The following is a 25468-nucleotide window of genomic DNA, read 5'->3' on the forward strand; positions in this document are numbered from 1 at the left end:
AGACGGCAACCCAATTCCAGACCTTAAAGAAGAATCTGGATGCCAACTTTATCAAGAAGGACAAAACTCTAGATTTTAATGACTGGCCAAAGTTAAGGGACCACTAGAACTCATTTCTAGAATACAAGATGAGTGAAGGTAGTGTGAACAAGGTTCATGTTAACTCAACCAATGCCCAGAAAAAGGAGTACCATCATCTTTTAGGGCGAGATGGTTACATGAGTGCAATTCCCAAATGGAAAAATATGGAACAAGACCTATTTGATCGAGGTATCGTACCAGCAACTATTGACTAGCCCGATCGATCAAAGAATTGGTATTACGCTGACGGAGGCAACCTGAGCCAAGAGGATGGGACACTAATGTTCAACGAGATAATACATCAAAAGGCCCTGAGGCTTATCCAAAACATTGAAGATGCTAAAGCGGGAAAGTTGAAGGTTGATAGAGAGAATGATGAGCTTACTTTGGCACTCGGGAGTCCCGAAAACCCAGGATGTTGCCGAGGCTTCGGTGTCGTTCCGTGGAAGTTTGCTTTCCGTAGGGACATCGACACGTACACAAGCCGAAAGAGAAGAAAGGAACAGCAAGAGAAGAGCTTGCGGCGCATGTTAGAAGCTAAAGTGCATTCACAAGAAGTAAGAATGCAGTAAGAAATTAATCAGCGAGTGGCCCTAGTAGTTACTGAGATGGCCCAATCTGGAGCACTGCTGGATCCCAACGTCGTCGTCAGCCCTTCTCAACATCGAAGCAGTTGTGCTTCCACAGGGGTCCCTAATGAGAATATGCCAAGATTACCCGTGGTTGCGCAGGACAACCAACGGTACCCTATGGATGACATCACTCAGCCCACCTCATGTGAGTTGTATAGACCATTTGGCAACATCACTATTAAGGTATACATATATATAATTTATGTAATTATCTCAATTGATCCACGGCTTGAGAGTTTAATAATTTCTTTATTTCTCCTATATGTACAGGTGGCGTACGGAAGTGCTTTACCTATCCTGCCAGGGCAGACAAGCCATGGCATGGAGATTCCACCTGGCTACTCCAGCGTTGGCCTAGAGCAGATTTGTGATAGTCAATATGAAGGCCTAGAGCTCGACCTCCAGGGGAGGTGATGGGGAAAGGACACTAGGAGAGCACTTCACGGTATCATTCTATGAAGCAAATGCTACATCATCATCCCTGGCAAGGAGGCATCATTGCTCCCCATAGATCCCCCTCAGTCACCATCTCCTTAGAACTCAAGACCGTCATCTCCAGCACATCCACCTCCAAGACCATCATCACCACCGGGATTGTCACATCCTGCTCGATCACCGTCTCCATCTCCATCGAATCCTGGTGGTGCGAGCGACTACGACCAAAACACCCCTCCGAGATCACCATCGTCGGGACTAAACTCTAGCGCGAGCAACGAACCTGCAGCACCTCTCAAGAAGTTGCGACCACCACCTTCCAAGCCAAGGCAACCAAAGGCAAAAGAACCTGTTAAGAAAACAAAGAAGTCTGAACCCATTCAGAAGCTACTAGGCGATATGACTCCTAAGGAATTGCAGGAGGCATCGCAAGCATATGTAAGGGAGTAGTTTGGGAAAAAAGCTGCAAAAAGAAAAGTAGAGGAGATGGAGCCAAAGCTAGTAGATCCAGCGAAGTTAAAGTTTTTTATTGGTATGAAAAAAGAAGTAAAGAAGACTTTACTATCGAACTACGAGCGTTCGTTAGTTAAGTCTTATCAGAAGAGAAAATAAGGAGAGTCGTCTTCCAGTCGTACTGTCCCCCAGCTCGGGGAGCAAGCAGATAAAGACGCTCAAGCTACAGCAGTAATGCTCTTAGAACAACAAATCCAAGTCATTACGTTTATGGAAGATACAAGTCTGTCACTTGCTGAAGTTCTAGGGCAAGCTGAACCGCCAGCTCCAGAAAAGATTGTATCTAAATAGCCCTTTAAGGTAGGCAAGCCTCTAGTAAGGCATCAATTGGTACGAGAGCTCTCTACGAAGATGTATGAATTCCATCAATGGTACATGGAGTAGTCGGGCAAGGAAAGGTTCATGTTAAACCGATTGATTTTTTCGATGAAGGTGAGAAACTCCTGTGGTTGCAATTCAAGGATATATATGAAGTGTACCATCAGGATGCACTTGACGTCTCTCTCATCAGCGCCTAGGTTCTATAATTGTCTGTTTATCAATATGTAAATTTTAGCTCAAATCATTATTTTTTATGTGTGCGTCGTCCAACTAACTTTGTCTTCCATTTTATGTAGGATGCTAATTCAGAGGTGCCGCAGAGAATCATACTTCAACGTTGGTTCATGGATCCATCGCTCGTTAGCCCCGATCAGATACGGGATCAACCAAAGTCTACATTGGAGGCAATATACAATTTCTTGGAGCAAGAAAATTACAAGCAATACATAGTATTGCCATACAACTTTAAGTAAGTATGGTTACCGTCTATTTTTGTTTTCTTATTCCTTACCTAATTAATGTTAGTTAGTTCTAATATGAATATTTATGTACACAGTTTTCACTAGATTCTACTTGTAATTATGATTGATAAAAGAAACGTTATTATGTTCGATCCATTGAGGAAACCATCAGCGGAGTAAAAAGACATTCAAGACATGCTAAACTTGTAATAATTCTGAACCTATGTCTCTATGCAAAAGTTTGTTTCATAAATTTTCACCAAACACTATATCATTCATTATTTTAATTCACAGTGCATGGAAACGATTCCGTAAGACTCACCGTGGTGAATTCAAAGAAAAACTTACATTCAATACAACGTTCCCGGGACATATGAAGTTTGCACATTTTGTACATTCTATAACACGAATATTTCATAACTTGTTTTTTCCCACTAAAGTGCTTGAGACAGCAATTAGGCAATAATTTATGTGGATACTATTTCTATGAGCACATGAACCATTTTGTGTGGGACAAGGTGATATCAGAAAAAAATAGAGGTACTTAAAATAAAACTATTAATAATTAATTCTTTTCTAGCTCCTTATATTTAATTATTCGTGTAACATTCGCATATTTCTAAATTACAGATGTTGCGGATTAAAGAAAAACACTTGGAGAAGGAGAGGCTTTTGGCAATCCAAGAAGGTCTTATAGAATTTCTGGTGGACAAGGTGGTACATCCCAATGGAGAATTTTATTACGATGGACATTCAATAGCCGAACCGAGCAACACCATGACAGGAGGATCCTAAGAATGAAGACGACAAATAATTGTATATATAGTAATTGTATAAATACTAGTTTGATGTGTATCATATACTAAGAATTGTATATATATAGGGGGTGTTTGGTTCCTCCCCCTAAATTTTTATCCCCTGTCACATCGAATGTTTAGATACTAATTAGAAGTATTAAATATAGACTATTTACAAAACTCATTACATAGATGGAGGCTAAATGGCAAGCTGAATCTATTAAGCCTAATTAGTCCATGATTTGACAATGTGCTGCTACAGTAACCATTTGCTAATTACAGATTAATTAGGCTTAATAGATTCATCTCGCCGTTTAGCCTCCATCTGTGCAATTAGTTTTATAATTAACTCATATTTAGTCCTCCTAATTAGTCTTCGAATATTCGATGTGACACGAACTAAACTTTAGCTCGAGGAACCAAACGCCCCCATAGTACTATCATGAAATATATATACGACTTGCATACAATACGAGCGTATACGTGTATGTAGTGTACGCTAAGGATGTATACGTATATATGTGTGTGAAGCAACAATTAGCATTAATATGGAAAAGAATTTAAAAACAAGATCTTTAGTACTAAAGGGGTACGTGACCCCCTTTAGTGCCAGTTGGTAAAACCAACCAACACTAAAGGGACGCATGCTTGCGCGTGCGTGGCGGCCCCTTTAGTCCCGATTAGTTTTGGATCTGACCCGGGACTAAAGACAGTCCCCTTTTGTTTCGAATAGATAGTCTATCCGACTAAAAGTGGGTTTTCCACCTGTGTTAGGATATCATATTTTGGAGCCACGGGTGAATTTCCCCGCGGACATAAATTTATACCTCCCATGGGTAGAATTTCAAGCGGCACGAAATCCGCAGGTACCCAGTACAATTTGCATCCCTAGCTCAGCCTATCAGTGGTTAAAAAAAATTAAAGAAACTTGACCTTTCACATACGCAAAAGGATGTTTGGGCTCCGAGCCAAAATACAAACAACGGCTAAGAGGGTTGACTGAGGGACATAGCTAAAATTAAGGGCAGTCCTAATGGATAATTTCTAGATGAAGTTTCCAAAAGAGAAAAGAAACAATTAATATTGAGTAGAAAGTATCCTTCACAGTCCATGATTTCTATAGCAGTTTCTACACAAATCAAAACTTAAATGCAGCACTAAAAAGAGTGTATCAGCTGTGGCAAGCAACCATGTAGCCTCCTTTGCACAGTTGACACTATCTGCAGGATCATTGCCACTCTTCTCTGGCGTAACCGGTGCCATATCCGCCTTCTTCAGAGATGCACGTGGCACATTGCCCTTCAGATCATCTGACGCCATCTCCATTTTCTCGATCTCTGCGAAATCGTCTAGCAAGTTCATCTTCAGATGACGCCATGATGGATGCACCGTTCTGCTTGGGTATGACGATCCGACTTTTGCTTAGTGATAGCTTCAAATAGCTTGCCAATAAGTTTCTCCATGCAAAATTATGCGGCCATCTTCACCTTGGTTAGATTCTACAAGCTTCGATACAATCTCAGTCTTCAACTGATCCCATACTCGAAGTTAACCATCAGATCAGAAAGGAAGAGATATGCAGGACTGATTAAGATGACGGAGCACATCAGAGAAAAAAAGTACCTCAAGATCCAAGACGGATCAGCTGCTTCCTCCTACTCCATATGCAAACGTGGTTGATCAGAGAGATTGGTGAGATTTTGGGTGGCGCAGGTGCTCAACTGCAGACGGGCAGTGGGACGCTCAGCAGGCGCACACGGACGCGCGCCAGAACCTGCTGCCCCCGCGCCTTGCCTGCTCCTTGCGCGCGGGAGGAGGTCCCCGGCGCGGAGGCCCGAGAAGGCAAGCGCAGACCGGCGTATACAGCGTATACCGGCGTATACCTGGACCCCAGGGTGTCGTCCGGCGGGGGCGCGGCGTCGTCGGCGGCCGTCGGGGAGGAGGCAGCGGGAGGTGGGTGAGCCCGTTGTGAGAGCGCGAGCGCAGACCGTCGGGGGAGGAGGCAGCGGCGAGAGCGCGAGCGCGAGCGCGGCGGCGACTGCAACCTGCGCGGAGGAGCCTCGGCTGCGGCAGCGGTGAGGTCGGGGGAGAGGGCGTGCGGGAGAGGGCGTGCAGAAGAGGGCGCCCGGCCGCGACGGCGCCCAGCCTGCGCACCGGATCCGGAGAGAAACCAGTAGTTTCTCCCCAACGCATTTTCTATCGTTTCTTTGTGCGTTGATCGGCGTGAGGACGTCGTTCCCTCGCGGAGAAATGGTTTCTCCTTTCCATACTCTCTCTCTTCAATAACTCTTTTGCCACATCAGCAAATTGCTGAGCTGTCAGCTTAATTAAGAGGTATAGAAACTACCATCAATGTCCCATTGGGACTGCCCTAAGTCGATCTATCCTCGAACCAAGGAACCGATGTTCATGTTTAAGGCCTTCTCCTAGACCTACATGTACACCTGCAGATTTACGCATGAAAATTGCCACGAAACTACCTGGTGAATTTTGTTCAAAGAAGAAAGAACAAGCACGTTGACAGTCAACAAATCCTAAACTGAGCAATCCATCCAGAGCTTGTATGGTCCCATGGCGACGATTCATCACTCCTGACGTCAGCGAGACTCGATCAAAATGGATCCACTGTGACGTGATGTTCTTGCTTGTGAAGAAAAGGAGTTGCGAGTTCACCCTTTCCCCACTCTGCTTTCTCCCCAAGCACATCCAACTCGCCCATTCGGCTACAGCGATGTACATAAACGCCATTGGAGAAGCTTAATCGCACCACGCCTCCCGCTAATGCCCCACCGTTGAGCGCCAGCCATGGACGCGCCGCAGCTCCTCCTCGGAGCCCTCCTCTTCCTCCTCCCCGCCGCGCTCCTCGTCCGCACGCGGGGCAAGCAGCGCCCGCGCCTCCCGCCAGGCCCGCCGTCGCTGCCGCTGCTCGGCAGCGTGGTGTGGCTCACCAACACGCCCTCCGAGATCGAGCCCCTGCTGCGGCGCCTCTTCCAGCGGCACGGCCCCGTCGTGGCGCTCCGCATGGGGGTGCGCCTCAACGTCTTCGTCGCCGACCGCCGCCTCGCGCACGCGGCGCTCGTCGAGGCCGGCGCGGCGCTCGCGGACCGCCCGGCGCTCGCGTCGGCCGGGTTCCTCGGCGAGGGCGACGCCACCATCTCCCGCGCCGGCTACGGGCCCGTGTGGCGACTCCTGCGGCGCAACCTCGTCGCCGAGACGCTGCACCCGTCGCGGGTGAGGCAGTTCGCGCCGGCCCGCTCCTGGGTGCGCCGCGTGCTTGCCGAGAAGCTTGGGGAGCACTCCGGGGGCCCCGACGCGCCACCGCCCCGCGTCGTGGAGACGTTCCAGTACGCCATGTTCTGCCTCCTCGTGCTCATGTGCTTCGGCGAGCGCCTCGACGAGCCCGCCGTGCGCGACATCGCCGCCGCGCAGCGGGAGGCGCTCATCTACCGCTCTAGGAACATGCCCGTCTTCGCCTTCCTCCCGGCGGTCACCAAGCACCTCTTCCGCGCGCGGCTCGACAAGGCCCGCGCGCTGCGGCGGCGTGTCGACGAGCTCTTCCTGCCGCTCATCGACGCGCGGCGCGAGTACAAGAACATGAAGCCGGGCGGCCAGCCAAGGAAGGAGACCACATTCGAGCATTCGTACGTGGATACCCTGCTCGACATCAAGCTCCACGAAGACGATGGCGACCGCCCGCTCACTGACAACGAGATCATCCTCCTCTGCTCCGAGTTCCTCGACGCCGGGACGGACACCACATCCACCGGGCTGCAGTGGATCATGGCAGAGCTCGTCAAGAACCCAGCCATCCAGGAGAAGCTCTACAACGAGATGAAGGCTGCCGCCGACGACGACGACAAGGAAGAGGTCTCCGAGGAGGACGTCCACAAGATGCCGTACCTGAAGGCGGTGGTCCTCGAGGGCCTCCGGAAGCACCCACCGGCTCACTTCGTGCTGCCGCACAAGGCCGCGGAGGACATGGAGATCGGTGGGTACCTGATCCCCAAGGGCGCCTCGGTGAACTTCATGGTGGCCGAGATGAGCAGGGACGAACGGGAGTGGAGGAACCCGACGGAGTTCTTGCCGGAGCGGTTCCTCCCGGGTGGCGACGGCGAGGGCGTGGACGTGACGGGCACCAAGGGGATCAGGATGATGCCGTTCGGCGTGGGGCGCAGGATCTGCGCGGGGATCGGCGTCGCCATGCTGCACCTCGAGTACTTCGTCGCCAATATGGTGCGGGAGTTCGAGTGGCAGGAGGTGCCCGGCCACGAGGTGGACTTCGCCGAGAAGAACGAGTTCACCGTCGTCATGAAGAAGCCGCTGCGCCCGCGTCTCGTGCCCAGGAGGGCTCACAGCACGAGGACGAGTACTCACTAGCTATCTAGAATTATACTACGGTTCAATGTCAGAGTGATTCTATGGTTCTTGTTTTGTGATGTAAATATCGATTCAGAGCATTACTCAGTCGTCAGTACTCGCTAGCTCCCAAAAATGTCGAAGTATCTTCTTCGATGGGCAGGTTTCCCTTCAAGAAGAAAATTTACCAGTGTTTCAGATGCATCTGACACCGGGTGTTTGAAGCAGACAAAATACAGGGAAAAGACAGGTCATAGAATTCGGGTGTTTCAACTGGATCTAACACCCGAATTTCCTAACGATCAGATTAAGATCTGGCAGTTCTAGTCAAACAAAAGGTAAACTGACACAAATAATACCAAACGGTTGTCCATCATCTTCTACCTCCCGTTCTTCTGCTATGTTTTCTTCTGCTCGTCTTCCCTGCCACCTAGACGGCCTCCTGCATTAACCTCCACTCTACCCTGCTCACCGGGTGTCCTCCAACGCTCAGGCCGGCAGCGCCACTGCCACCGGCCTCACCACCCCACGCCCGCCACGTGGACCAGCCTGCCTCCCTTGGCATTCCCTCTAAGGCTGGCAATGGAGAAGCTTGCCATAGCCCAATCTCCAAAACCCCCCACCCCGAACCCTAATCTATTCAGATACCTCGCCGGAGATTGAGAACAAGGCAAGAGGAGGAAGGAGCCTTGGATTGGTGACATAAGAAGAAGCAAAAAATCAGGTCTGAGAGGGAAAACACTCAAATAGGATAGAACAATCTTGAACAAAATGGTAAAAACACCATTTTTTATGTCAAACTCTTGATTGTTATGTTCAGTACAAGACAATAAAAGATACCAGAAAGAATGACACGAGATGGTTATCATAGCTTAAAAAGGTAAGATATAAAACTTTTGGACTACATAATGTTAAAAATGAATTGCATAGGCTAAAAACCTCTTGCACCATATACATTTACCTCGTAAATATTCCCCACTCAAAATAACTTGGACAAAAAAAGGATGCTTAATGGCTACAGATAGATCACTGTTGAGCTGAAAAAATTTCTTAGACGTCAAGCCTCCTGGGCATGATTTCAGCATAAGCATCTTGATTTGCAGGGCGGAGGTTGAATCTCACAACCCTAGTCCCTACTCCCTAGGGAATGTAACTTGTCTTCACAAATTTCGTACACGCGTTTTCAAGAAAATAGTTGGGGAGTTAGCTAGAAACTCAGAATTAGAACAGTCAAATGGGCAGATAGTTTGGGTAATTAACTAAAGATTAAATTCAACTGCAGAGTTCTTTTCCTGGAAGATTCAAAGTTCAGGTATATTACATAAAGAGTTCAGATTTCCAAATCAGAGTTTGAGTGCATACAGTCAGTTGTTACATAAAGAGTTAATATACATTCAGGGTGCAAACACTCAAGTATTATATTTAGATATTGCAAATAAATCTGGTAATTTATGTCACAGATTAACTCAGATGGACCTTCACAGATTACACACTAGAATTTGGAGGCAGCAAGCTCTGATGTGCATACGGAATGGTAGATAAATGTTTACTAGAACATTCAGTGAGCTTTGCGCGCCCTATCGTCTAACAATATAAATGAATAGAGACATGAGCTTCGTTTTAAAAGAATTTTAGGTAACTTAGGCTAAGTCAACTGCCAATGCCGTGTCGATAGTTTAGAAGATTAAGCAGCACAAGCACAAAACAATTATCGATTATCAAAATAATTATGCGTTTGACAATAGTGAAACCACAACAGCAACGCAGCAGTATCATGTTGGCAGAATGATTCTCCTTGTGACTAAGCATCCTTGCTTGAACTGTAAAGGGAATAATCATCACATGCGCTATTAGGTACTGTAATGAGGGCAACAACTTGGCATTCAGACTTGATTCTGACAAAACTCTTCCTTTAAGTACTCTTCTGTGCCTTGGTTATGTAGAGAAACTACCAGCTACATCCATTGGGAAAAATGAAATCTGCCAGGGTGATGCTTCTGACAGGGAATGGATATGTGAAGGCCATGTAATTACCTGTGACAGCAAAGACTGAAGAATGCAGCTAGTTTTAACAATTTCATTTGTCCATTGGCTTAGTTTAGGAGCTTGATCTATCACCTTTTTGAGAAAAGAATACACTTCATTAATCCTTAAGTCTACTTTTTTGGCTCCATTAGGAATTTCTACTAAGTCCCATACATCATTTGCTCTCATAGACTTAATCTCATCTTTCATCACACACTTAGGTGAATTTTCATCCTTTGTGGCCTCCTTGTATGAACAAGGATCATCTGCCCTCCCAATATCATTTTCATCTTCATTCAAAAAAAACTCATAATCATCTGGGATAGCAGATCTTCTTTCTCGCACTGATCTCCTGACAGGTTCATTAGTTGGTTCGTTAATCGTTAATTGTGTAGGGCGGTTCAGGATCTTCATCATTTAGCATTGGTGTCAACTTCAGAGTCCTCAACATGCGGAGTAGCTGCATTATCAGCTGCAGGGGCAACGAGTGTTGCACTCGCAAAGGGTACTGCAGATACAACAATTTGGGGCTCGGGAAAAACAGCATGTGGAATCAGCGGTGAAGGAACATAAACCCACTTTTCCTCAAGGTGAATTTTACTGGGCTCCAAATTCCCACTTATTCCATCATTTTCCAAGATCACCACGTGTCTTGTTTCAAAAAATTTGGTAATGCGATCCGAACAATAGAATCGGTACCCTTTAGACCTTTCAGGATACACAATAAAATGGCAACTTACTTTTTTGGGATCTAATTTCACAATATGTGGATTAAATATTTTAAATTCAGCTGGACAACCCCATATATGAATATAATTCATACTCAGCTTTCTCCCAGTCCCTAATTCATAATGTGTTTTTGGTACTGATTTGCTTGGACCTGATTAAGGATATGTACAGCTGTCTTTAGTGCTTGCATCCACAGCTTAACTAACAAAGTAGAGTGGTTCATCATAATTTGCACCATGTCCATAAGTGTGCGATTCCTTCTTCTACTACACCATTTTGTGGTGGATCACCAAGCATTGAGTATTGTGCAGCTATAGCATTTTCTTGGAAGTACCGCAAAAGAATCGGGGACCTTCCCATAAGTAGTATGTCTGCTATTATACTCTTCCCCACGATCTAATCATACTATTTTAATCTTTAAATCATGCTGAGTTTTACTTCAACCTTGACTATCTTAAATTTTTTTCTAGCACTTCAGACCGTTCTTTAATGGGATAAATGTGTCCATATCGTGGGTGATCATCAGTGAATGTAATGGACGAGTCAAAACCATCAATAGACTTTATTGGGAAAGGACTGCATATATCAGTGTGGATTATTTGTACAGGTCCTGTGCTATGGTTAGCACATTTATTTGTATGATTTACATATTTCCCCTTAATGCAGTCTAGATAGTGGTTATCTGCATCACTGAATTCTAGTGGAGGAAGGATTTGTTCTTTAATTAGTCGTCCAATCCTTCCCCTCGAAATGTGGCCCAAACGATAGTGCCACAACTTCGAAGATGACTCATTAAAACTCTTGCACTTTTTGCTTACGTCACAGACATTCATAGACACAGATTCATTCAGAGATACTACCTCCATCCTGAAATACAAGGCATCCTAGCAATTATAAGACAAATTAAGGGAGAGAACAAATGACGCATGTGCCCTTCAGTTTGTAGAGGGGGAAGTCTGTTTGGTTGGCCAGAATCAAGCCGAGTTGCGCAGCAACGGTACTCACTGAAAAATGTTATGGTATCACACTAGTAAATAACGCATTGTTTTCATGCAGGTACTCACTGAAAAATGTTATGGTATCACATTAGTAATTCATGAAAACAATGCGTTATTTACTAATGTGATACCATAACATTTTTCAGTGAGTACTGTTGCTGCGCAACTTGGCTTGATTCAGCCACTTATGTGCAGCAACTTCCCAGTGTGAAAGAACCAGCTGACGATTGGTCTTGCCCTCGTTGACTTGGATTATGCACTGAGGGTTGATGAACCCACAGCACTTGAGGCTACAGTTGAGCATTATGAGGCAAAAAAGGCCGAATATTTGGCCAACAATGAGAAGTGGGAGTGGGAGAGGTCAAACCGTCTCGCATGCCAGATGATGAAGAACTCCATATCGGACGGCATAAGGGGAGCCATCACTGATGATGAAAATGCTAAGAAGTACTTGGCATCAGTTGAGGAACACTACAAGGGGTCCTTAAAATTTTATGCTACCACATTGATGTAGAGGCTTACCAATGCTAGGTACGATGGGTTAAGGGAAATGTATGTGACCACATTATGCATATAATTGATGCTAATGCTCAGCTCAATGACTTGAAAATGGGCATGGAGGACGCTTTTCTCATTCACTATATTTTGGTGTATCTTCCTAATGAGTTCAAAGCCTTCAAGGTGAACTATAATGCTCAAAAGACAAAGTGGAGCATGGGTGATTTGATCGCCATGTGTGTCCAGGAGGAGGAGAGACTGAAGGCAAAAAGAAGGGATGTCATCAATAATGTTGGCACCATCAAGAATAAGGGTCAGGGAGGTTATAAGGGAAAGAAGAAGAAGCAGGAAGATTTCACTCCCTACAACAAAGAAGCCACAGTTCAAGCCCTTTTCTCCTAGTGGTCCTGGATCCTCATCTACTTGAGGCTCACATGGAGTGAAGGACAATGTCTGTCACTTCTATAGAAAGGACAAAAATTACAAGGATGATTGTCCTAGGTGGCTTAAGTGGCTTGCCATGAGAGGCACTGTTGACGAAATTACTTTAGTTGACAAATCTCTTTATGTTGATTTCTGCTTACATTCATGGTGAATTGACTCTGGTGCTATGGCACATGTCACCAATTCATTCCAGAGATTCAGTACATCCCGAAGTCTGAACGGAAAGGAAAGAAGCCTTCGAGTGGCTAATGGGCAGGAAGCTAAAGTTAGAGCAATAGGACTAGTTCCCTTAGTTTTAAATAATGGTCATATTTTTCAGCTTAAAATATTCTTTTTGTTCCCTCGATTAGGAGAAATTTAATTTCTGTTTCACGCTTGGATGATGATAATTATTCATGTAAGTTTGGAGATGGTCAATGTTTGTTAATTCTAAATGTAATAAAGTTGGTCATGCGACATGACAGGCTTTATATGCTATCTCTCAATGAATCTATGTCTTTGAATGTACGTGATGTAAGCAAAAAGCGCAAGAGTTTTAATGAGTCATCTATGAAGTTGTGGCACTATCTTTTGGGCCACATTTTGAGGTGGAGGATTAACGACTAATTAAAGAACAAATCCTTCTTCCACTAGAATTCAGTGATGCAGATAACCACAGTCTAGACTGCATTAAGGGTAAATATGTAAAGCATACAAAGAATTTATATGTAAATTCGGTACCAATTAAGATTGAACATATTGGCACCGAATTTATGCTCGCAGATCCACTTACAAAAGGCTTATCACCTAGTAATTTTTGTAATCATGTAGCCGGAATGGGATTACTGGATGAGAATCATCATAAAACCAACTCCCATAAAGTATTATATATTTATCTTATCGATATGGAATGTAGTGCTATAAGTGATGAGGTCCATGATATTTATATCACTATGACACATACTTTGGTGTGGAATTTTGTTGAGAAAGGACTTATAATACAATGTTTTAGCTTTAAGATTATGGGGGAGAACGTGGGATAATCTCGCAGCTAACACGCGATAATCCTGTAAGCTTGAGTCTAAGGGGCGACGCCCCTAGGACTCGAGCTTACATGGTTATCATGTTTTAGCTACAAGATTATCCCAACAAGCTAAAAATTAGCCAACCCTCCAGCTAAACTTTAGCTCATTAGCCCTCCACACCCAGCTGATGGGGGCTAATTTTAGATATGAATGGCAAAAACCAAAAATATCCTCCCACTAAAATCCTACAATTTTCTCTCCAGCACCCCCTAAGGACAATAGAATGGACTTTTACCAATAAATAGGCTAAAATTTAGTTCTTGCTCCAAACAAGATAGGACTAATTTTAGCCGACTAAAGTTTAGACATCTAAACTTTAGTCAGAGCTAAATTTTAGCTTTAGTCCATCCAAACAGGCCTTCAATGAATGCTACAAATCAAGATCTAAAGCTATTCTAAAGAACCATGTTACAACAGTCATGTAAATGTTCAACAGTCAACCAGAAGTGAGAAGATCAGTAATTCTGTGGGGTACTCACATTTGCTTGTAGTGCTAAAAGGTGGTGTCACAGATTTGTTGCAACTTTCCATAAATCACGTGGGATCTACTTCCACAACATAAGAATATGAGTCAGCAAGATATTCTGTTAAATCTACCTGAAGTGCAAGAAGTACATTAATTAGTCGAGTGCAACCAAGGCCATGTTATCCAGAAAATCTTGCACGGAATATATTGACTAGCACTGTGCTTACCCTAAATTCTTCAATCAAGACTTGTCACTTGTCCTAACTATTTAGCTCAGATTTGCACTTGATGTTGATGCAGACTACTAGGTTACCTACCCAGTCCTCACTCAGTTTTCTAGCTTGCAGGGTCCACGGCAAGCAAGCAAAAGCTACGATGAGCGGATACTTGCGAAAGCTCGCGTATCAAATACTGATACTCATCCGATACTGCCAGGACGCTGATAATCCTTCTATACTTGTTGGACCAATATCAAATATTTTAAGATATTTTTAATTTTTTAAAAAATAAAATAATCCCAATAATTTGTTGGCACCTTGCCGATTCTTTCCAGATACCTAGAAACCCTAACCTCTCATTCTGTGTTTAAATACACCCTTTCTGCACGTAGGACCCTCTCTCCACGCATCCCCACATCGTTTCTCATGTGGTCACCGATTGCACCGTCACCATCTGCCATCGCCGCCGCTCACTGTCGCCCACTCTGCCTCTCCTTGATCCTCCTCCCTCCAAGCCCTCCACCCTACCCAGCCAAGCGGCAGTAGGTTGCACTAGCATCCCCATGTCGTAGTTCCTCTTCTCCGATCTGATATATGGCGAGTGAAATTGGTGCCTCAGATGCATCTGCATCCAGCACTGTTGCTGGTAGTGCAGGTGCACTTCCTGCAACAGGCAACAATTCCTCCAGGGCAAGCCAAATCTTGGCTGGTGCCCGTGTTTTTCCTCCACACGACAATGGGACGAAGCCCTTGTGGAGGTATGTCGAGGTGCTGGAGAAGACAGGAAAGGGTCAGGGAGGAAATGTAAGGAGTAGATGCAGGCTTTGTCATTTCATAATCAACAAGAGCTACTCAAGAGCGAGAGCCCATCTCGTCAAGATTCCTGGTTATTGCGTGAGATTCTGTACAAAGGCTTCAGATCAGGTTCTTTCTCAACTTAATGATGAAATTGCTAAGGCTGAGGTAGTCTCTGCTAGAAAATTGCCTAGAACTATTCCATTGCATAGGGTGTGACAGGCAGAAAGAGATGGGGTGTTTCCACTATCGAATCTAGCTTTAATTTAGAAACTCGTAGACAGCTTGATGCTTTGATTGCAAGGATGTTCTACATAGCAGGTTAGCTTATTTCTCTTTATGTCAAGTCTTAATTAATCCATGTATGTTTGCATTTTATTTATACATTTGCTTTGTCAATGTCAATATTTGCAGGATTGCCTTTCAATCTTGCAAGAAACCCATACTTCAGAAAGGCCTTCATCTTTGCTGCAAACAATGCTTTGGGAGGCTATGTTCGTCCAAGCTACAACAAGTTCAGGATAACTTTTCTGGTGCAAGAGACGACGCATGCTGAGAGAATGCTGCAGCCAATCAAATCAATCTGGAGCTCTAAAGGTGTTACTGTTGTATAGGATGGGTGGTCTGATGCTCAAATACACCCTCTCTTAAATTTCTTGGCTGTGACAGAAGATGGGCCAATGTTTTTAAGAGCAATCAACACTGAAGGAGAAGTCAAGAAAAAGGAGTACATTGCTGAGAATATGCTAGTAGTAATTGATGAGGTTGGGGCACAAAATGTTGTGTAGGTGATCACTAATAATGCACATAACTGTAGAGGTGCTGGGCTGATTGTTGAGCAAAAGCATCCCCATATTTTCTGGACCCCATGCGTTGTTCATACCTTGAACATTGTCTTGAAGAACATTTGTGCTGCTAGGGACATTGCTTATGAGTGTTATGAAGAATTCAATTGGATAAGCAAGGTTGCTGGTGATGCCTCTGCGATTAGAAGTTTCATCATGAGCCACTCCATGAGGTTGTCCATGTTCAATGACTTTAGTTAGTTGAAATTTCTGGCCATTGCTGAGACAAGGTTTGCCTCTATTGTTGTGATGTTGAAGAGGCTTCGTGCTATCAAAGAATCTCTTGTACTGATGATGGTCAGTGAAAAGTGGAATACATATAGGGATGACAATGTGTGTCAGGCACAATTTGTCAAAGGGAAGATTCTAAATGATGTGTGGTGGGATAAAGTAAGCTATATCTTGATTTTACTGAACCTATATATTCTATGATACGTGCAGCCGACACCAATAAACCATGCATCCATTTGATAAATGAGATGTGGGCTACAATGATAGAGAAGGTGAAGAAAACAATTTATCGCCATGAAGGGAAAGAACCACAGGAGGAATCTACCTTTTACTTCACTATTAATGAGATCTTAGTAAGTCGATGGGCAAAAAGCAACACACCATTGCATTGCTTGGCACACTCCTTAAATCCCAATGTTATATCCATATCTTTTTACGTATTCTACCATTCCATTTTTTTGTTGTTTAGTTCTTAATTTTCACCTTTAATTTATTCATGTATATACAGGTACTACAGTGAGGCATGGATTAATGAGATTCCAAACCGCCAAGCTCCTCATATGGATGAAGAGATTTCAGATATGAGGAACAAATGTTTCAGGGTTTTTTCTGGTGATGAATTAAAAAATAGCTAGCAACAGTTTGCTGATTTTTCTTTGTTTGGAAATGGATTTAATTCATATGACTCAATTGAGGATAGAGTTCACCTAGAGGCAAAGCAATGGTGGGGAATTCACGGTAACTCTGCTCCTGAGTTGAGAAAGTTGGCATCTAGATTACTTGGGCAGCCAACGTCCTCTTCATGTGCTGAAAGAAACTGGAGTACCTATGGAATGATCCATAGTTCCATAAGAAACAGGTTCAGTTATTTTTCTTCATTTTCCATTAATTTATTCAGTCCCACCAGCATGGAATTTGATTAAAATTAAATCAATGTAGGCTGAATCCTGGACGTGCTTAAGATTTAGTTTTTGTACACCAGAACTTGCGTCTTCTTTCTGTTGAAATAACGGGCCTAGCCCATAGTAATTTCAGAATTCCAAATAAATCTCAAAGGACCATGTGGGCAAGAGGTGGAGTGGTGCAAATCTTTAGTCCTACATTGCTAGTGGAGGGGAGGGACGACCAACTTAAATATGGAAGTTGTCTCCACTCCTCCAAGCTATGTGTGTGGGGAGAGAAAGAGAGCTCCACACGCGCGCACTCGCTCGCCACGTCGGGCCGGGCCGGGCGGGGCGACGGGCGCGGGGCACCTGCGTGAATGGTCCGCCGAAATCCAGCCCCTCGCCTTGCGGGGGTGCGGTTTCCTTTTGCCGTTTTATTTTTTGGTTACTTGGTCCTTAAGTCAGCGAGATATATGGAATCCTAATCGGTTTAGATCACGATCGCGACGTGTCGGTGTTTTAGACCGGCAACCCGCCTAGGGGGTACCCTAGGTGGTCTTTTATGCGGTAAGGGTTGTCGAGAATCAAGGAATCAATGGTGATGCAAGGAACACGATTTAGACAGGTTCGAGCCGCTACATCGCGTAATACCCTATGTCCTGTGTGTTGGTTTGTATTGATCTTGGGGATTGATGATCTAGAGTCGTCCTCGTAGGTTAAGGGCTTGGGTGTTGAGGTATGACCTTGAGGTCTGACCTGCCGAGCTAGGTACCCCTGCCCTCCTTTATATACTCCAGGGGGCAGAGTACTAGTCGGATTACAAGGAGGAGTCCTAGTAGGAGTACACAGGACTAGGACTAGTCGGATTACAGGGAATCCTAGTAGGAGTCCGAGTTCTTCCTTCCTTGCGGGTACTGGGGATGTATCCCCGACAAGCCCCCGAGCGCTTCATAGTCGAATGCAGCAGTCTTCGAGTAGTCTTGAGATATTCGCCGAGTAGTCTTGGTGCTCTTCGAGTCCTTTGTCAGGCTGAATCTTTCAATGCTTCTCAAAGCTGCCATGAGGCTATGGTGTGCTCAAAGTCTTGACCAACATGATATTGTAGTCTTCGTGTATGGAGGGCGGCGAAAGTCGCACTCCATATGGAGTAGCCCCCGAGCCTTAGGTTGAATCGTAGAATCAGGCTGAGGGTCAAAATCTTGAATCTTTCTCTTTCGACTTGAAAAAATCGATTGTTGGGTGTAGCTAATCAGCCCCCGAGCCTTGGATTGATTGAATAATCAACCCGAGGGTCTTGAATCTTCACTCAGGTCATCATTCGAGTAGTCTTGCGGCGTCCAGCCCCCGTGCTTATGCGCCAGGTAAGTCGTTGGAGCCACGTTGAGTGGTTTTGCGGCATCCAGCCCCCGAGCCTGGGAGGTAGCTGAGCCACTGGAGATATTCCGAGTACTGAGTGGTGCTTAGCCCCCGAGTTTGGGAACTAGCCTGTGCCGTTGGAGGCATGCTTAGTGGGCGTCGCGACGAGCGTCGTCGCTGAAGCTCGATCTGAAAGAAAAGATGCATACATTATGTAGCATTTTTGTAGGATTTTGAAACTGCTGAAATTTATTCAGTGAACAGTATGAAAGTTGTGTCATGCTCTTATTCCGGTCATACTCTTCCCGAGTAGTGACCTTAAGAGAAGATAAAAGTGAGATTAGTCGCTGCTGCGACAAGAAAGAGACTGCACGATTGCGAGTCAAGCTCTTGTTTCAGTCATACTCTTCCCGAGTAGTTAGCCTGTTACACTTAGGCTCTCAGTCTCTGGGTAGCCGTTGCCGCTGCGTGTGTGAGATCGGTCTCGTATACGCGTATGGGCTTAGGCGTGACAGATGCGCCTGAGGCTTTCACGAGTTAAGGCGTGTTCTCCTCGAGAAGAGTAGTGACCTCAAGAGAAGACAAGGAAAATTCGCTGTTGCGATAAAAAGGGAGCGCGGTAGCGCGAAAGAGTTTGCTGCCCTCTGGCGAATAGAGCACGCGTTGCGCGCAAGAGTTTCCGGCGAGTAGAGCGCGTGTTGCGCGCAAACGGAGAATAAGCTGGAAAATAATTTAGAAAAGTGACTTAGCTTGATTTGTGGATGATTGTTGACGAAGCCGTGACAGTCGTTGATGAAGCCGTAACGATTGTTGACGACTAGTCGAAGGCGATTCTGACTAGTTGTTGGTGATGCAAAGTTTGCCCCGACTAATTTTTAGTCGAGACGAGTTGAAGTAGTCCGCCCTCGACTAGCCTTGTAGTCGAGACGAGTAGTGGAAGTAGTCGTCAGTGAGCGTCACGATGTGGTCAGAGTAGTCGTCGGCAAGCCGCCTGCAGTAGTCGGCGAGCGCTGCGACGTACTCGAAGAAGTCATCGGCGAGCGTCTGGACGAAGTACTCATTAGCGAGCGTCGCGATGTGGTCGGAGTAGTCGTCGGCGAGCCGCCCGTAGTAGTCGGCGAGTGTCGCGACGTACTCGGAGAAGTCGTCGGCGAGCGTCATGACAAAGTAGTCATCAGTGTCTTGCCGAGCGAAGTAGTCGAGGAGAGTAGTCGAAGTCGTTGCCGAGCCGCCCGTAGTAGTCGGCGAGCTTGCAATGTAGTTGAAGTCATCGACGAGCTGCCCGTAGTCGACGGAGTCGTCGGCAAGCCGACCGTGGTCGTTGGCGTGCCCGCGACATAGTCAAAGAAATCATCGGCAAGCCGCCCGTAGTCGTCGGCGGGCTCGTGATGTAGTCGGAGTTTCGAGTTGTAGTCAAACTCAGAGTCGCTGTCAGACTTCGAGTCGGAGTTGGACCCAGAGTCGCCATCGGACTCCAAGTTGTAGTCGGCCCCGGAGTCGCCGTCGGAGTTCGAGTTCGAATCGCGGTGGAACCCGAGGTCGCTGTCGGAGTTGACGGTCTGGTGCCGGAATGATCCGGCACCGTCGGCGACGCAGAGCCAGGATCCAAAAACGAAGGTTGCGCCAGCTTCGATGAAGAAGGCGAACTTGATGATGATCTTTGCCATTGAATTGGCACTGAGAAACTCGACGAGTTCCCCTACCTGGCGCGCCAGCTGTCGGTGTTTTAGACCGGCAACCCACCTAGGGGGTACCCTAGGTGGTCTTTTAGGCGGTAAGGGTCGTCAAGAATCAAGGAATCAATGGTGACGTAAGGAACACGATTTAGACAAGTTCGGGCCCCTAGATCGTGTAATACCCTACGTCCTGTGGGTTGGTTTGTATTGATCTTGGGGATTGATGATCTAGAGTCGTCCTCGTAGGTTGAGGGCTTGGGTGTTGAGCTATGACCTTGAGGTCTGACCTGCCGAGCTAGGTACCCCTGCCCTCCTTTATATACTCCAGGGGGCAGAGTACTAGTCGGATTACAAGGAGGAGTCCTAATAGGAGTACACAGGACTAGTCCTAGTCGGATTACAGGGGAATCCTAGTAGGAGTCCGAGTTCTTCCTTCCTTGCGGGTACTGGGATGTATCCCCGACACGACGTGAGAATCGTGGGCTCTCCTATATATGCGACCTACCGGCCTCTACCAAAAACAGATCTATTCGAGCTAGGGTTTTTGCCTCCTCTCGCTGCTGCGCCGCCACCGTAGTCTACTCCATCCCGATTGTCGGCGTGCACCGGCAATTGGGAGAGCAGGTCTCCGGAACCATTGTCTTCAGCGATCCTGCACCAGGAGAGGGTGAATAAGGTTTTTAGGAAGCGCTCTGCGCGACTGCTCGATCGCTTCCTCCGCTTCGTCAAGTTCTTCATCGACTCCTTCACCATGGCTCGTCTACCTCTTCGTCACTCGGGCGTCACTCGCCGTCGCGAACAACGTCAGGCTGCTGATCGTCGTCGCCTGTTGTACCCGGTAGTCGTCCAGGAGCCGGTCTTTATCAAGAAAGAAACATACGATCTATTATCTCAAATTATGTGTTCCATACTAGCCATTATGATCTGTTGCAGTCTGATAGCACTGGATAGTATGGTAGAATATGTGATTCTATTTGCAATGATAGACTTGTCTAGATCTTGCGTAGACATATCTAGTTTAATCTGCTATTTGTTCATCGTATTCATGATATTTTTGGATTAAATTAAAACTAAAAGTGCTTATATATCCATCAATCCAAAAACCTTATTGTAGGCACTTTAGTTTTATGGCTGGATTTTTGATGCACTGAGGCCAGCAGCGTTTGCTGGCGTGCACTTCAAGAGGTGGTAGGTGTAAGCCACAGCGTGAAGGTGTTCTGGGTGTCCAATGGCAAGCTGGAATTGATTCTCGCTCCTGAAAAGGAGAAAGAATATTCGGAAGCCAACACAATCTTCTTGGGCGCTGTGATTGGTGCACTTGCAGAACATCTGTAGGATGTGTACCTCCATCACACAGTCGCAAAGGAGTTGTGGGATGATCTGACTGCCAACTACGGTGGCTCAGACACTGGCACTGAACTGTACATCATTGAGCAGTATCATGACTACAAGATGGTTGATGGAAAATCTGTAGTCGCTCAGGCTAATGAATTACAGTGCATGGTGAAGGAACTCGATCTGCTAAAGATTGTCATGTCCGACAAGTTTGTGGCTGGGGGCATTATTGCCAAGTTACCTCCATCCTGGAGGGACTTCGCCACTTCTCTCAAACACAAGAGGACAGAAATTTCTGTTTCAGACTTGATTGAGTCTCTTGATGTTGAGGAGAAAGCTCGGGCTAAAGATGGATGATCTAAAGCTGTTGAGGGTCAGACCAGTGTCAATATGGTTCACCAATCACATCACAATGGCAATGGTGGCAAGGGCAAGGGTAAGAACAATAAGCCTAAGCAGTCCACTACCTTCAAGAAGAAGAAGAACAAGGAGAACGAGGGATGCTTCATGTGCAGTTCTACTGACCATTGGGCAAAGAAGTGCCCAAACTGCAAAGAAAGAAAACCTCCACAGCAGAAGTTTGTGAGTATGGTGACCAGCGCTGGAGACGAAAATAGTGTGTATGGTAATTTACCTTTTGTTTTTTCAGTGTTTCAATCTACTAATACTTTGTGGCTTGATACTGGTGCTAGTGTTCATGTGTGTGATGATGCCTCCTTGTTTTCATCTTACCAAGTCGCTCGGGATTCCTCTATCCTAATGGGGAATGGGTCACATGCTTCTGTTCATGGTGTTGGTATGGTAGATCTGAAGTTTACTTCGGGAAAGATCGTGCAGCTAAAGAATGTGCAGCATGTCCCTTCTATCAGGAAGAATCTAGTTAGTGGCTCCCTTTTGTGTAGGGATGGTTTTAAGGTAGTGCTTGAGTCTAATAAAATTGTCGTGTCTAAGAGTGGACAATTTATTGGTAAAGGCTATGAGTGCGCAGTCTGTGAACTATATTTGTGATGGTATTAATGAGAGTGATGCTAGTGTTTGGCATTCACGTTTATGTCATCTAAATTTTGGTTCTATGTCTCGACTTTCCAGCCTGTGTTTAATTCCAAATTTTTCCATTATCAAAGGTTCTAAGTGTCATAGTTGTGTGCAATCTAAGCAACCTCGAAAACCTCACAAGGTGGTCGAGGAGAGACACTTGGCACTACTTGAACTAATTCATTTTGGTATATGCGAGATGAATGGTGTGTTGACCAAAGGTGGAAAAAGATATTTCATGACTTTGATAGATGACGCGTCTAGATATTGCTATGTATATTTATTGAAAACGAAAGATGAGGCTCTTAACTACTTTAATCTATAAGGTTGAAGTTGAGAATCAACTTGAGAAAAAGATCAAAAGAATTAGGTCTGATCATGGTGGCGAGTATTTCTCTAATGACTTCGACTTGTTCTGTGAAGAACATGGTATTATACATGAGAGGACGCCTCCCTATTTGCCCCAATCAAACAGGGTTGTCGAAAGAAAGAATCGCACTTTGACTGACTTGGTGAACGCCATGTTAGACACCAGTGGATTATCTAACGCATAGTGGGGGGAGGCTGTATTGACTTCATGTCATGTCCTGAATAAAGTACCCATGAAGAATAAGGAGAAAACTCCCTATGAAGAATGGATTGGAAGAAAACCATCACTTTCATACTTACGCACTTGGGTTGCTTGGCCAAAGTTAGTGTACCAATCAACAAGAAACGTAAGTTGGGACCTAAAATTGTGGATTATGTCTTTTTGGGATATGCCCATCACAGCATAGCCTATAGATTTTTAGTTGTTAAATCAGAGGTACCTGATGTTCATGTTAATTCCATGATGGAGTCTCGTGATGTTACTTTCTTTGAGAATATATTTCCTATGAAACATTTGCATAGTATGTCTAGACTATCTTCTAATGTGATTGCTGAGACAACTCCTGAACCTGTTGTGCTTTTTGATCATGCTGAACGAACACTTGAGCCAGTTCATGAGGAGGTTAACAGTGAAGCTCCTCAGAGGAGCAAGAGACAAAGAACTACAAAGTCCTTTGGTGATGATTTCACTGTTTATCTCGTAGATGATACTCCTAAGACTATTTCAAAGGTATTTGCATCTCCAGATGCAGATGATTGGAAAGAAGCTATCCATAGTGAGATGGACTCTATTCTTTCTAATGGAACTTGGGAGGTTGTTGATCGACTGTATGGTTGTAAACCTGTGGGTTGCAAGTGGGTGTTTAAAAAGAAGCTTAGGTCTGATGGTACTATTGATAAGTACAAGGCTTGACTTGTGGCTAAGGGTTATACCCAGAAAGAAGGCGAAGATTTCTTTGACACTTACTCACCTGTTGCGAGATTGACCAGTATATGAGTATTACTTTCCCTTACTGCCTCACATGGTCTTCTCGTCCATCAGATGGATGTTAAGACAGCTTTCTTTAATGGAGAGTTGGATGAGGAAATTTATATGAATCAGCCTGATGGGTTTGTAATAAAGGGTCAAGAGAACAAGGCGTGTAAATTGCTGAAATCTTTGTATGGCCTGAAACAAGCACTTAAGCAGTGGCATGAGAAATTTGATACTACACTCATATCAGCAGGCTTTTCTGTCAATGAGTCTGATAGATGTGTGTACTACCGCTATGGTGGGGGTGAGGGAGTTATATTGTGCTTGTATGTCGATGACATACTGATCTTTGGTACGAATCTTGACATGATTAAAGAGGTCAAGTTATTTCTGTGCCAAAGTTTTGACATAAAAGATCTGGGAGAGGCTGATGTAATTTTGAATATCAAGTTGATCAAAGGAGAGAATGGGATTACTCTCACACAATCTCATTATGTGAAAAAGGTCTTGAACCGGTTTGGCTTCAAGGACAGTAAGCCTTCTCCCACACCTTATGATTCGAGCTTGATACTTCGGAAAAACAAGAGAATTGGTAGAGACCAATTAAGATACTCTCAGATTATTGGATCACTTATGTATTTAGCCAGTGCTACTAGGCTTGATATCTCATATGCTGTTTGCAAACTGAGCTGGTTTACCTCTAATACGGGAGATGATCATTGGCGTGTGCTTGAGCGAGTCATGCACTATTTAGTTGGTACTATGGATTACGGAATTCACTACTCCGGGTATCCTGCGGTACTGGAAGGCTATAGTGATTCAAATTGGATATCTGATGCTGATGAACTGTATGCCACAAGTGGATATGTCTTTACTCTTGGTGGTGGTATTGTTTCATGGAGGTCATCCAAACAGACTATCTTAACGAGGTCTACCATGGAAGCAGAACTTGCACAATTAGATACAGCCACAGTTGAGGCTGATTGGTTACGTGAACTATTGATGGACTTGCCTATTGTCGAGAAACCTATGCCGGCAATACTTATGAATTGTGACAATCAAACGGTGATAGTCAAAGTGAACAATTCTAAGGACAATATGAAGTTATCAAGACACGTTAAGAGACGTCTGAAATCTGTCAGGAAAATGAGAAACTCCGGAGTAATATCAGTGGATTACATCTCAACTGATAAGAACATGGCAGATCAGTTCACTAAGGGGCTGTCACGTAATGTGATAGACAGTGCATCAAAGGAGATGGGTATGAGACCCATATGAGCTACACCATGGTGGTAACCCAACCTATGTGATCGAAGACCCCGTGAAGTAGGATCTGGGAAGAACAAGCCATTGGATAGCATGAGAGTATCCTACTAACCCACTCGAGAAATGATGCAACACTCTCAAACCACTGCATGGCAGGCTGGCTACTGCCTTAATATATTTTGTTGGCTTTAATTAGCAAAGATGTTGCCCTACAGAACATCTTGGAAAAATATACCTATATGAGCCCGAATGTTGTAAGGTTGCAATCTGTGAGACTTGGGTGATCTCTATTAAGCTCATGAAGAGACCAGGGAGTATGACCTATATGCCCCACCCGCGGGGTAGGCTACAGGCAGCCAGGTACTAGTCCCGACTTTGAGTGAAACTTGTCCGCACAAAACTAGCAATTCAAGGCTTAGTCCATTGTTCAAGTTGTGGATGAATGTAGCTTGAAGCTCTAGGCGAGAGTTCAACTTAACAGTCCTCGCTGAAACACTAGTATATAAACAGCAGTGAGAAACAGGCAAAATCTCTGATGGGCATTTGAGATCTGGTGGGGGATTGTTGAAATAATGGGCCTAGCCCATAGTAATTTCAGAATTCCAAATAAATCTCGAAGGCCCATGTGGGCAAGAGCTGGAGTGGTGCAAGTCTTTAGTCCAACA

At 45.1% G+C, this 25468-nt stretch overlaps 1 protein-coding gene and 1 long non-coding RNA gene across 2 annotated transcripts; one reads left to right on the forward strand and one right to left on the reverse strand.

Annotated features, from left to right (window-relative positions):
- Positions 1-4289: 4289 nt before the first annotated feature.
- Positions 4290-5218, reverse strand: LOC117845609 (uncharacterized). The gene is made up of 2 exons (XR_004638096.2): positions 4864-5218; positions 4290-4770 (listed from the first exon to the last, which is right to left on the reverse strand). It is a non-coding gene; the product is annotated as an uncharacterized lncRNA (long non-coding RNA).
- A 682-nt stretch (positions 5219-5900) lies between these two features.
- Positions 5901-7721, forward strand: LOC117845611 (cytochrome P450 89A2). Its single transcript, XM_034726676.2, has one exon. The coding sequence runs from the start codon at positions 6046-6048 to the stop codon at positions 7615-7617; it is 1572 nt and encodes a 523-aa protein (XP_034582567.1). The 5' UTR covers positions 5901-6045; the 3' UTR covers positions 7618-7721.
- The last annotated feature ends 17747 nt before the right edge of the window (positions 7722-25468 follow it).

This window comes from Setaria viridis, chromosome 2, assembly GCF_005286985.2.
Source record: "Setaria viridis chromosome 2, Setaria_viridis_v4.0, whole genome shotgun sequence".
In the NCBI taxonomy this organism is placed as follows: Eukaryota; Viridiplantae; Streptophyta; class Magnoliopsida; order Poales; family Poaceae; genus Setaria; species Setaria viridis.

Coding starts and splice junctions, on each gene's coding strand:
- LOC117845611 (XM_034726676.2), top strand. CDS start 6,046: ATGGACGCGCCGCAGCTCCTCCTCGGAGCCCTCCTCTTCCTCCTCCCC.